The sequence below is a fragment of the Phyllobates terribilis genome, unplaced genomic scaffold (genome assembly GCF_046119375.1).
Source record: "Phyllobates terribilis strain yellow unplaced genomic scaffold, ASM4611937v1 Scaffold_9__5_contigs__length_417890890, whole genome shotgun sequence".
Classification (NCBI taxonomy): domain Eukaryota; kingdom Metazoa; phylum Chordata; class Amphibia; order Anura; family Dendrobatidae; genus Phyllobates; species Phyllobates terribilis.
Window position 1 is genome coordinate 386,359,898 of NW_027362769.1, and position 14,785 is coordinate 386,374,682.

The 14,785-nt window shown below is 34.5% G+C and overlaps 1 protein-coding gene across 1 annotated transcript in view; it reads left to right on the top strand.

Annotated features, from left to right (window-relative positions):
- The window catches only part of MTO1 (mitochondrial tRNA translation optimization 1), a 49,039-nt gene extending 36,981 nt beyond the window's left edge, over positions 1-12,058 (top strand). The window contains exon 13 of the mRNA XM_073648633.1: positions 10,370-12,058. Coding sequence (XP_073504734.1) covers positions 10,370-10,546 — 177 coding nt within the window. The 3' untranslated portion in view covers positions 10,547-12,058. The remainder of the gene's footprint in view (positions 1-10,369) is intronic.
- Positions 12,059-14,785: the final 2,727 nt, after the last annotated feature.

Genomic DNA, 14,785 nt, shown 5'->3' on the forward strand with positions numbered 1-14,785 from the left:
TACAAGAATATAACTACTATAATACTGCCCCCTATGTACAAGAATATAACTACTATAATACTGCCCTCTATGTACAAGAATATAACTACTATAATACTGCCCCTATGCAGAAGAATATAACTACTATAATACTGCTCCTATGTATAAGAATATAACTAGAATACTGCTCCTAAGTACAAGAATATAACTACTATAATACTGCTCCTATGTATAAGAATATAACTACTATAATACTGCCTCCTATGTACAAGAATATAACTACTATAATACTGCTCCTATGTACAGGAATAGAACTACTATAATACTGCCCCTATGTACAAGAATATAACTACTATAATACTGCCCCCTATGTACAAGAATATAACTACTATAATACTGCCCATATGTACAAGAATATAACTACTATAATACTGCTCCTATGTACAAGAATATAACTACTATAATACTGTTCCTATGTACAAGAATATAACTAATATAATACTGCTCCTATGTACAAAAATATAACTACTATAATACTGCCCCTATGTACAAGAATATAACTACTATAATACTGTCCCTATGTACAAGAATATAACTACTATAATACTGCTCCTATGTACAAGAATATAACTACTATAATACTGCCTCCTATGTACAAGAATATAACTACTATAATACTGCCCCCTATGTACAAGAATAAAACTACTATAATACTGCCCCTATATACAAGAATATAACTACTATAATACTGTCCCTATATGCAAGAATAAAACTACTATAATACTGCCCCTATATACAAGAATATAACTACTATAATACTGCCCCGTATGTACAAGAATATAACTACTATAATACTGCCCCTATGTACAAGAATATAACTACTATAATACTGCTCCTATGTACAAGAATATACTATAATAATGCCCCCTATGTACAAGAATATAACTACTATAATACTGCTCCTATGTACAAGAATATAACTACTATAATACTGCCCCCTATGTACAAGAATATAACTACTATAATACTGCCCTCTATGTACAAGAATATAACTACTATAATACTGCTCCTATGTACAGGAATAGAACTACTATAATACTGCCCCTATGTACAAGAATATAACTACTATAATACTGCCCCCTATGTACAAGAATAGAACTACTATAATACTGCCCCTATGTACAAGAATATAACTACTATAATACTGCTCCTATGTACAAGAATATAACTACTATAATACTGTTCCTATGTACAAGAATATAACTACTATAATACTGCTCCTATGTACAAAAATATAACTACTATAATACTGCCCCTATGTACAAGAATATAACTACTATAATACTGTCCCTATGTACAAGAATATAACTACTATAATACTGCTCCTATGTACAAGAATATAACTACTATAATACTGCTCCTATGTACAAGAATATAACTACTATAATACTGCCCCCTATGTACAAGAATAAAACTACTATAATACTGCCCCTATATACAAGAATATAACTACTATAATACTGCCCCCTATGTACAAGAATAAAACTACTATAATACTGCTCCTATATACAAGAATAAAACTACTATAATACTGCCCCTATATACAAAATAAAACTACTATAATACTGCCCCTATATACAAGAATATAACTACTGTAATACTGCCCCGTATGTACAAGAATATAACTACTATAATACTGCCCCTATGTACAAGAATATAACTACTATAATACTGCTCCTATGTACAAGAATATAACTACTATAATACTGCTCCTATGTACAAGAATATAACTACTATAATACTGCTCCTATGTACAAGAATATAACTACTATAATACTGCCCCCTATGTACAAGAATATAACTACTATAATACTGCCCCCTATGTACAAGAATATAACTACTATAATACTGCCCCCTATATACAAGAATATAACTACTATAATACTGCCCCCTATGTACAAGAATATAACTACTATAATACTGCTCCTATGTGCAAGAATATAACTACTATAATACTGCCCCCTATGTACAAGAATATAACTACTATAATACTGCCGCTATGTACAAGAATATAACTATTATAATACTGCCTCCTATGTACAAGAATATAACTACTATAATACTGCCCCTATGTACAAGAATATAACTACTATAATACTGCCCCCTATGTACAAGAATATAACTACTATAATACTGCCCCTATGTACAAGAATATAACTACTATAATACTGCCCCCTATGTACAAGAATATAACTACTATAATACTGCCCCCTATGTACAAGAATATAACTACTATAATACTGCTCCTATGTACAAGAATATAACTACTATAATACTGTTCCTATGTACAAGAATATAACTACTATAATACTGCTCCTATGTACAAAAATATAACTACTATAATACTGCCCCTATGTACAAGAATATAACTACTATAATACTGTCCCTATGTACAAGAATATAACTACTATAATACTGCTCCTATGTACAAGAATATAACTACTATAATACTGCTCCTATGTACAAGAATATAACTACTATAATACTGCCCCCTATGTACAAGAATAAAACTACTATAATACTGCCCCTATATACAAGAATATAACTACTATAATACTGCCCCCTATGTACAAGAATAAAACTACTATAATACTGCTCCTATATACAAGAATAAAACTACTATAATACTGCCCCTATATACAAGAATATAACTACTGTAATACTGCCCCGTATGTACAAGAATATAACTACTATAATACTGCCCCTATGTACAAGAATATAACTACTATAATACTGCTCCTATGTACAAGAATATAACTACTATAATACTGCTCCTATGTACAAGAATATAACTACTATAATACTGCTCCTATGTACAAGAATATAACTACTATAATACTGCCCCCTATGTACAAGAATATAACTACTATAATACTGCCCCCTATGTACAAGAATATAACTACTATAATACTGCCCCCTATGTACAAGAATATAACTACTATAATACTGCCCCCTATATACAAGAATATAACTACTATAATACTGCCCCCTATGTACAAGAATATAACTACTATAATACTGCTCCTATGTGCAAGAATATAACTACTATAATACTGCCCCCTATGTACAAGAATATAACTACTATAATACTGCCGCTATGTACAAGAATATAACTATTATAATACTGCCTCCTATGTACAAGAATATAACTACTATAATACTGCCCCTATGTACAAGAATATAACTACTATAATACTGCCCCCTATGTACAAGAATATAACTACTATAATACTGCCCCTATGTACAAGAATATAACTACTATAATACTGCCCCCTATGTACAAGAATATAACTACTATAATACTGCCCCCTATGTACAAGAATATAACTACTATAATACTGCCCCCTATGTACAAGAATATAACTACTATAATACTGCTCCCTATGTACAAGAATATAACTACTATAATACTGCCCCCTATGTATGTACAAGAATATAACTACTATAATACTGCCCCCTATGTATGTACAAGAATATAACTACTATAATACTGCTCCTATGTACAAGAATATAACTACTATAATACTGCCCCCTATGGACAAGAATATAACTACTATAATACTGCTCCTATGTACAAGAATATAACTACTATAATACTGTTCCTATGTACAAGAATATAACTACTATAATACTGCCCCCTATGTACAAGAATATAACTACTATAATACTGCCCCCTATGTACAAGAATATAACTACTATAATACTGCCCCCTATGTACAAGAATATAACTACTATAATACTGCCCCCTATGTACAAGAATTTAACTACTATAATGCTGCTCCTATGTACAAAAATATAACTACTTTAATACTGCCCCCTATGTACAAGAATATAACTACTATAATACTGCCCCCTATGTACAAGAATATAACTACTATAATACTGCCTCCTATGTACAAGAATATAACTACTATAATACTGCTCCTATGTACAAGAATATAACTACTATAATACTGCTCCCTATGTACAAGAATATAACTACTATAATACTGCCCCCTATGTACAAGAATATAGCTACTATAATACTGCCCCCTATGTACAAGAATATAACTACTATAATACTGCCCCCTATGTACAAGAATATAACTACTATAATACTGCCCCCTATGTACAAGAATATAACTACTATAATACTGCCCTCTATGTACAAGAATATAACTACTATAATACTGCCCCTATGTACAAGAATATAACTACTATAATACTGCTCCTATGTACAAGAATATAACTACTATAATACTGCCCTCTATGTACAAGAATATAACTACTATAATACTGCCCCTATGCACAAGAATATAACTACTATAATACTGCTCCTATGTATAAGAATATAACTAGAATACTGCTCCTAAGTACAAGAATATAACTACTATAATACTGCCCCCTATGTACAAGAATATAACTACTATAATACTGCCGCTATGTACAAGAATATAACTATTATAATACTGCCTCCTTTGTACAAGAATATAACTACTATAATACTGCCCCTATGTACAAGAATATAACTACTATAATACTGCCCCCTATGTACAAGAATATAACTACTATAATACTGCCCCTATGTACAAGAATATAACTACTATAATACTGCCCCCTATGTACAAGAATATAACTACTATAATACTGCCCCCTATGTACAAGAATATAACTACTATAATACTGCCCCCTATGTACAAGAATATAACTACTATAATACTGCTCCCTATGTACAAGAATATAACTACTATAATACTGCCCCCTATGTACTAGAATATAACTACTATAATACTGCTCCTATGTACAAGAATATAACAACTATAATACTGCTCCTATGTACAAGAATATAACTACTATAATACTGCCCCCTATGTACAAGAATATAACTACTATAATACTGCCCCCTATGTACAAGAATATAACTACTATAATACTGCCCCCTATGTACAAGAATATAATTACTATAATACTGCCTCCCATGTACAAGAATATAACTACTATAATACTGCCCCCTATGTACAAGAATATAACTACTATAATACTGCCCCCTATGTACAGGAATATAACTACTATAATACTGCCCCCTATGTACAAGAATATAACTACTATAATACTGCCCCCTATGTACAAGAATATAACTACTATAATACTGCCCCCTATGTACAAGAATATAACTACTATAATACTGCCTCCTATGTACAAGAATATAACTACTATAATACTGCTCCTATGTACAAGAATATAACTACTATAATACTGCTCCTATGTACAAGAATATAACTACTATAATACTGCTCCTATGTACAAGAATATAACTACTATAATACTGCTCCCTATGTACAAGAATATAACTACTATAATACTGCCCCCTATGTACAAGAATATAACTACTATAATACTGCTCCTATGTACAAGAATATAACTACTATAATACTGCTCCTATGTACAAGAATATAACTACTATAATACTGCTCCCTATGTACAAGAATATAACTACTATAATACTGCCCCCTATGTACAAGAATATAACTACTATAATACTGCCCCCTATGTATGTACAAGAATATAACTACTATAATACTGCTCCTATGTACAAGAATATAACTACTATAATACTGCCCCCTATGGACAAGAATATAACTACTATAATACTGCTCCTATGTACAAGAATATAACTACTATAATACTGTTCCTATGTACAAGAATATAAGTACTATAATACTGCCCCCTATGTACAAGAATATAACTACTATAATACTCCCCCTATGTACAAGAATATAACTACTATAATACTGCCCCCTATGTACAAGAATATAACTACTATAATACTGCCCCCTATGTACAAGAATATAACTACTATAATACTGCTCCTATGTACAAAAATATAACTACTATAATACTGCCCCCTATGTACAAGAATATAACTACTATAATACTGCCCCCTATGTACAAGAATATAACTACTATAATACTGCCTCCTATGTACAAGAATATAACTACTATAATACTGCTCCTATGTACAAGAATATAACTACTATAATACTGCTCCCTATGTACAAGAATATAACTACTATAATACTGCCCCCTATGTACAAGAATATAGCTACTATAATACTGCCCCCTATGTACAAGAATATAACTACTATAATACTGCCCCCTATGTACAAGAATATAACTACTATAATACTGCCCCCTATGTACAAGAATATAACTACTATAATACTGCCCTCTATGTACAAGAATATAACTACTATAATACTGCCCCTATGTACAAGGATATAACTACTATAATACTGCTCCTATGTACAAGAATATAACTACTATAATACTGCCCTCTATGTACAAGAATATAACTACTATAATACTGCCCCTATGCACAAGAATATAACTACTATAATACTGCTCCTATGTATAAGAATATAACTAGAATACTGCTCCTAAGTACAAGAATATAACTACTATAATACTGCTCCTATGTATAAGAATATAACTACTATAATACTGCCTCCTATGTACAAGAATATAACTACTATAATACTGCTCCTATGTACAGGAATAGAACTACTATAATACTGCCCCTATGTACAAGAATATAACTACTATAATACTGCCCCCTATGTACAAGAATATAACTACTATAATACTGCCCATATGTACAAGAATATAACTACTATAATACTGCTCCTATGTACAAGAATATAACTACTATAATACTGTTCCTATGTACAAGAATATAACTAATATAATACTGCTCCTATGTACAAAAATATAACTACTATAATACTGCCCCTATGTACAAGAATATAACTACTATAATACTGTCCCTATGTACAAGAATATAACTACTATAATACTGCTCCTATGTACAAGAATATAACTACTATAATACTGCCCCCTATGTACAAGAATAAAACTACTATAATACTGCCCCTATATACAAGAATATAACTACTATAATACTGTCCCTATATGCAAGAATAAAACTACTATAATACTGCCCCTATATACAAGAATATAACTACTATAATACTGCCCCGTATGTACAAGAATATAACTACTATAATACTGCCCCTATGTACAAGAATATAACTACTATAATACTGCTCCTATGTACAAGAATATAACTACTATAATAATGCCCCCTATGTACAAGAATATAACTACTATAATACTGCTCCTATGTACAAGAATATAACTACTATAATACTGCCCCCTATGTACAAGAATATAACTACTATAATACTGCCCTCTATGTACAAGAATATAACTACTATAATACTGCTCCTATGTACAGGAATAGAACTACTATAATACTGCCCCTATGTACAAGAATATAACTACTATAATACTGCCCCCTATGTACAAGAATAGAACTACTATAATACTGCCCCTATGTACAAGAATATAACTACTATAATACTGCTCCTATGTACAAGAATATAACTACTATAATACTGTTCCTATGTACAAGAATATAACTACTATAATACTGCTCCTATGTACAAAAATATAACTACTATAATACTGCCCCTATGTACAAGAATATAACTACTATAATACTGTCCCTATGTACAAGAATATAACTACTATAATACTGCTCCTATGTACAAGAATATAACTACTATAATACTGCCCCCTATGTACAAGAATAAAACTACTATAATACTGCCCCTATATACAAGAATATAACTACTATAATACTGCCCCCTATGTACAAGAATAAAACTACTATAATACTGCTCCTATATACAAGAATAAAACTACTATAATACTGCCCCTATATACAAAATAAAACTACTATAATACTGCCCCTATATACAAGAATATAACTACTGTAATACTGCCCCGTATGTACAAGAATATAACTACTGTAATACTGCCCCTATGTACAAGAATATAACTACTATAATACTGCTCCTATGTACAAGAATATAACTACTATAATACTGCTCCTATGTACAAGAATATAACTACTATAATACTGCTCCTATGTACAAGAATATAACTACTATAATACTGCCCCCTATGTACAAGAATATAACTACTATAATACTGCCCCCTATGTACAAGAATATAACTACTATAATACTGCCCCCTATATACAAGAATATAACTACTATAATACTGCCCCCTATGTACAAGAATATAACTACTATAATACTGCTCCTATGTGCAAGAATATAACTACTATAATACTGCCCCCTATGTACAAGAATATAACTACTATAATACTGCCGCTATGTACAAGAATATAACTATTATAATACTGCCTCCTATGTACAAGAATATAACTACTATAATACTGCCCCTATGTACAAGAATATAACTACTATAATACTGCCCCCTATGTACAAGAATATAACTACTATAATACTGCCCCTATGTACAAGAATATAACTACTATAATACTGCCCCCTATGTACAAGAATATAACTACTATAATACTGCCCCCTATGTACAAGAATATAACTACTATAATACTGCCCCCTATGTACAAGAATATAACTACTATAATACTGCTCCCTATGTACAAGAATATAACTACTATAATACTGCCCCCTATGTACTAGAATATAACTACTATAATACTGCTCCTATGTACAAGAATATAACAACTATAATACTGCTCCTATGTACAAGAATATAACTACTATAATACTGCCCCCTATGTACAAGAATATAACTACTATAATACTGCCCCCTATGTACAAGAATATAACTACTATAATACTGCCCCCTATGTACAAGAATATAACTACTATAATACTGCCCCCTATGTACAAGAATATAACTACTATAATACTGCTCCTATGTACAAGAATATAACTACTATAATACTGCTCCTATGTACAAGAATATAACTACTATAATACTGCTCCCTATGTACAAGAATATAACTACTATAATACTGCCCCCTATGTACAAGAATATAACTACTATAATACTGCCCCCTATGTATGTACAAGAATATAACTACTATAATACTGCTCCTATGTACAAGAATATAACTACTATAATACTGCCCCCTATGTACAAGAATATAACTACTATAATACTGCTCCTATGTACAAGAATATAACTACTATAATACTGTTCCTATGTACAAGAATATAACTACTATAATACTGCCCCCTATGTACAAGAATATAACTACTGTAATACTGCCCCCTATGTACAAGAATATAACTACTATAATACTGCCCCCTATGTACAAGAATATAACTACTATAATACTGCCCCCTATGTACAAGAATATAACTACTATAATACTGCCCCCTATGTACAAGAATATAACTACTATAATACTGCCCCCTATGTACAAGAATATAACTACTATAATACTGCCCTCTATGTACAAGAATATAACTACTATAATACTGCCCCTATGTACAAGAATATAACTACTATAATACTGCCCCTATGTACAAGAATATAACTACTATAATACTGCCCCCTATGTACAAGAATATAACTACTATAATACTGCCCTCTATGTACAAGAATATAACTACTATAATACTGCCCCCTATGTACAAGAATATAACTACTATAATACTGCTCCTATGTATAAGAATATAACTGCTATAATACTGCCCCTATGTACAAGAATATAACTACTATAATACTGCTCCTATGTACAAGAATATAACTACTATAATACTGCCCCCTATGTACAAGAATATAACTACTATAATACTGCTCCCTATGTACAAGAATATAACTACTATAATACTGCCCCCTATGTACTAGAATATAACTACTATAATACTGCCCCTATGTATAAGAATATAACTACTATAATACTGCCCCCTATGTACTAGAATATAACTACTATAATACTGCCCCTATGTATAAGAATATAACTACTATAATACTGCTCCTATGTACTAGAATATAACTACTATAATACTGCCCCTATGTATAAGAATATAACTACTATAATACTGCCCCCTATGTACAAGAATATAACTACTATAATACTGCCCCTATGTATAAGAATATAACTACTATAATACTGCCCCCTATGTACAAGAATATAACTACTATAATACTGCCCCTATGTATAAGAATATAACTACTATAATACTGCCCCCTATGTACAAGAATATAACTGCTATAATACTGCCCCTATGTACAAGAATATAACTACTATAATACTGCTCCTATGTACAAGAATATAACTACTATAATACTGCCCCTATGTACAAGAATATAACTACTATAATATTGCCCCTATGTACAAGAATATAACTACTATAATACTGCCCCCTATGTACAGGAATATAACTACTCTAATTCTTGCTGTGTGGCTGGTTATTTTATGGTGTCCCCTATTCCCTTTTCCCCACAGATCGGCGCTGCCTTCCGTGTTCCTGGGGTAACTCCTGCCGCCATCCTGAATCTATTACGATATGTGAAGTCCGGCCTCCGATCCTCTGCGTCCAGTAGACCATGCCGCGGTGACAGATCTGAGGATGAGCAGCGGATGCTCCCCGGGAGCCTGACATGGCGGCAGCAGACGCTGTAGGGTGAAGCTGCCGGACTCTTGTCTTCTCTTGGTCTCTTTATAACTCAGGCAGATTTCTGATTTTGGAGTCTCTGAAAACTGAGTGACATTCCTGATGGGAGTTGTAGTTGTGTTTTGTTTTTTTTTAATCGTTACCTGACTTTACCAGAAAAGGGTTAATGTGGGGGGGGATCCTCCAGTTATATTCCGCTATGCTTTTTTTATTTTTGGCTGCAGACCCTGCAGTGAGTCACTTATTACCATCTCATTGTCGCTTGTTTTCATTTTATGAAATTTTGCAAATAGTTTTTTATTTTTTTCTCTAGTCGCATCCAAATCTGCTGTCAAATCTTTTGTTTATTGCCTTGGAAACAGTCAGCGGCCTGCCTGTCAGCTGCTGTCGGTCATGTGACTTGGCCTCTGCCTCCTCACACCTGCCTGCACAGCTCCCTGTAGATTTCTGTCTTCAGCTTTGGATGTGAATAGAGTAGGAAACATCACTACGAGCAGTGAAGTCATCCGGATCTCAGTGGCCGTGAATGATGTGTAGACCTGTCCCCGTTTTCTGCTGATGAGAGAGGGGGCGCTGTAGGTTTGGATTTTCCAGCTTTGTGGAGATGTAAAAAATATTAATTCAGTCCCGGAATTAAGGTGAATCTTCCCAGGATCCTCCTGTGCCATGACCGGCGACGTCTCCTCTACGACCTAGAAGGTTGTGACTTATTGAAGACCCCGATGAAGTTCCCTGGTCTGGACTCACCACCAATCACATTCTTCTTTCTCTCAACCAATCACAGTGCGAGTAGTTTGTGATGTCACACTCAAGAACCAATCAACTGCCGACTTGTGGCATCTGTGTGAAACGTCCTGGCAGGTCACTAGTGAAGCTTCTGCAGATGTTTTCTCCAATTAATCTTCACAAGGGGCCACATGAGAGATTGGGACTGTTTTTGGAGGGCTGAACCAATTTCAGACTCCCAGGTCTTTTTCAGTTTTTCCCAGTGTTTTACAATTAAGCATATAATTATACATTTTATTTCCTCTGCCCAAGTGCATTACCTTACATTTATCCCCATTAAAGCTCATTTGCCATTTATCAGCCCAAGCTTCTAGTTTACATAGATCCTCCTGTAATATAAAATTGTCCTCCTCTGTATTGATTACCCTGCAGAGTTTAGTGTCATCTGCAAATATTGAAATACTACTCTGTATGCCCCCTACAAGGTCATTAATAAATATGTTAAAAAGAAGGGGGCCCAATACTGACCCCTGTGGTACCCCACTGTTAACTGAGACCCAGTCTAGGTGTTTTCCATTAATAACCACACTTTGTTTCCTAATTCCTGCAGTACTCGCGGGTGTATCCCATCCGGGCCCAGGGATTTGTCACCTTTAGTGATTTTTAGACGCCGCCGTACTTCCAGCTGGGTGAAGCAAGTGACATTTAATGGAGAATTTTTGTTATCTCTGATCATGTTTTCTGTCATGCGATTTTCTTGTGTAAATACGGTTGAAAAAATATCATTTAGCATATTGGCTTTTTCCTCATCCTCATCCTCATCCACCATTTCACCCAGACTATTTTTAAGGGGGCCATCATTTTTTTAGTTTTTTACTATTTATGTAGTTAAAGAATATTTTGGGGTTATTTTTACTTTCTCTGGCAATGATTCTCTCTGCCTCAATCTTTGCTGCCTTGATTTGTTTTTTACATAATTTATGTAATTTTCTGTATTTATTTAATGCCTCATCACTACCTACTTGCTTTAGTTCTTTAGTTGATACATTTATATTCCTTTTTTTATTTGTAAGGGAGGAGAAGTGATGATTGAAACGTTTTGATTCCTTTTTTTTCTCTTTTTGGCATTTACTGATTGGGTTAATTGCCATAATTCTAGATTTTGATAGATCAGATTTTCTAGATATGCGGCGATTCCAAATATAAGTTTTAATTTATTCTTAAATGGAGCTGGGGTGTGATTCAATTTTTCTTAAAAAAAAAAAAATATATATATATAATATATACAGTGAAGGAAATAAGTATTTGATCCCTTGCTGTTTTTGTAAGTTTGCCCGCTGACAAAGACATGAACAGTCTATAATTTTAAGGGTTAATTTTAACGTTGAGAGATAGAATATCCAAAGAAAAAATCAAGAAAATCACATTGTATAAATTAGATAAATGTATTTGCATTTTGCAGTGAGAAATACGGATTTGATTCCTTGCAAACCATTGAGTTCTGGCTCCTACAGACCAGTTAAGACGCTTCTAATCAACTGGTTACCTGCATTACAGACAGCTGTCTTACATAGTCTCCTGTATAAAAAGACTTCTGTACACAGACTCAATTAATCAGACAAACTCTAACCTCTACAACATGGGCAAGACCAAAGAGCTTTCTAAGGATGTCAGGGACAAGATCATAGACCTGCACAAAGCTGGAATGGGCTATAAAACCATAAGTAAGACGCTGGGTGAGAAGGAGACAACTGTTGGTGCAATAGTAAGAAAATGGAAGAAATACAAAATAACTGTCAATCGACATCGATCTGAGGCACCATGCGAAATCTCACCTCGTGGGGTATACTTGATCATGAGGAAGGTGAGAGACCAGCCTAAAACTATACGGGGGGGAACTTGTTAATGATCTCAAGGCAGCTGGGACCACAGTCACCAACAAAACCATTGGTAACACATTACGCCTTAAAGATTTAAAATCCTGCAGTGCCCGCAAGGTCCTCCTGCTCAAGAAGACACATGTGCAGGCCCGTCTGAAGTTTACAAATGATCACCTGGATGATTCTGTGAGTTATTGGGAGAAGGTGCTGTGGTCAGATGAGACAAAAATTGAGCTCTTTGGCATTAACTCAACTCGGCGTGTTTGGAGGAAGAGAAATGCTGCCTATGACGCAAAGAACACCCTCCCCACTGTCAAGCATGTAGGTGGAAACATTATGTTTTGGGGGTGTTTCTCTGCTAAGGGAACAGGACTACTTCACCGCATCAATGGGAGAATGGATGGAGCCATGAACCGTAAAATTCTGAGTGACAACCTCCTTCCCTCCACCAGGACATTAAAAATGGGTCGTGGCTGGGTCTTCCAGCAAGACAATGACACAAAACATACAGCCAAGGCAACAAAGGAGTGGCTCAAAAAGAAGCACAGTAAGGTCATGGAGTGGCCTAGCCAGTCTCCAGACCTTAATCCCATAGAAAACTTATGGAGGGAGTTGAAGCTCCGAGTTGCCAAGTGACAGCCTCAAAATCTGAATGATTTAGAGATAATCTGCAAAGAGGAGTGGACCAAAACTCCTCCTGACATGTGCGCAACCCTCATCATCAACTACAAACAACGTCTGACTGCTGTGCTTGCCAACAAGGGTTTTGCCACCAAGTATTAAGTGTTGTTTGCCAGAGGAATCAAATACTTATTTCTCACTGCAAAATGCAAAAAAAAATTATCTAATTTATATAATGTGATTTTCTTGATTTTTTGGGGGGGATAGTCTATCTCTCAATGTTAAAATTAACCCACCATTAAAATTATAGACTGTTCGTGTCTTTGTCAGTGGGCAAACTTACAAAAACAGCAAGGGATCAAATACTTATTTCCTTCACTGTGTATGTGTATGTAACATACCTGGCGGCGTTATTGCATAGGGCACCATCTCCCACTATGCAAGATCGCAAACTTGATTATCAGTCCAGTCTGCTAGCCTGGCTTCTTTCCATGCTGTCTGCTTGCCTCTGTTCTGGCTGCTTAGGGCGGCGGCCCAGTTACTTCCTACTTCTTGTAGCTGCTGTAGGCACACCCCTAATGCGTCCTCATCCTATTGCTGTCAGTCATTGGATATTTAAACCAGCTTCACATACAAGCTGGTGCCTGAGCAATCTTGCCTGTTCCTGTCTGAACACGCTCCTAGCCTGTTCGTTCCGCCTTCTAGGGGCCGCATACCTAGACCCGCTCCTGTATCTTGCCTGTTCCTGTCTGAACACGCTCCTAGCCTGTTCGTTCCGCCTTCTAGGGGCCGCATGCCTAGACCCGCTCCTGTATCTTGCTGCTGTGTCTGTTCTTGTCTGAATACTCTCCTAGCCTGTTACCTGTTTTTCTCTATGTCCGTACCTTCCCTTTTCCTGCAGAGTCTGAACCCGTACCTAACTCCTACTCGTTGTCCCTGTACTCCCGTTTGTGAGTTTAGAGTCCACTCGCTACTTCATTGCAAGTATCTTGTGTGTATCTGGTTCTGCCTTTCCCTTTG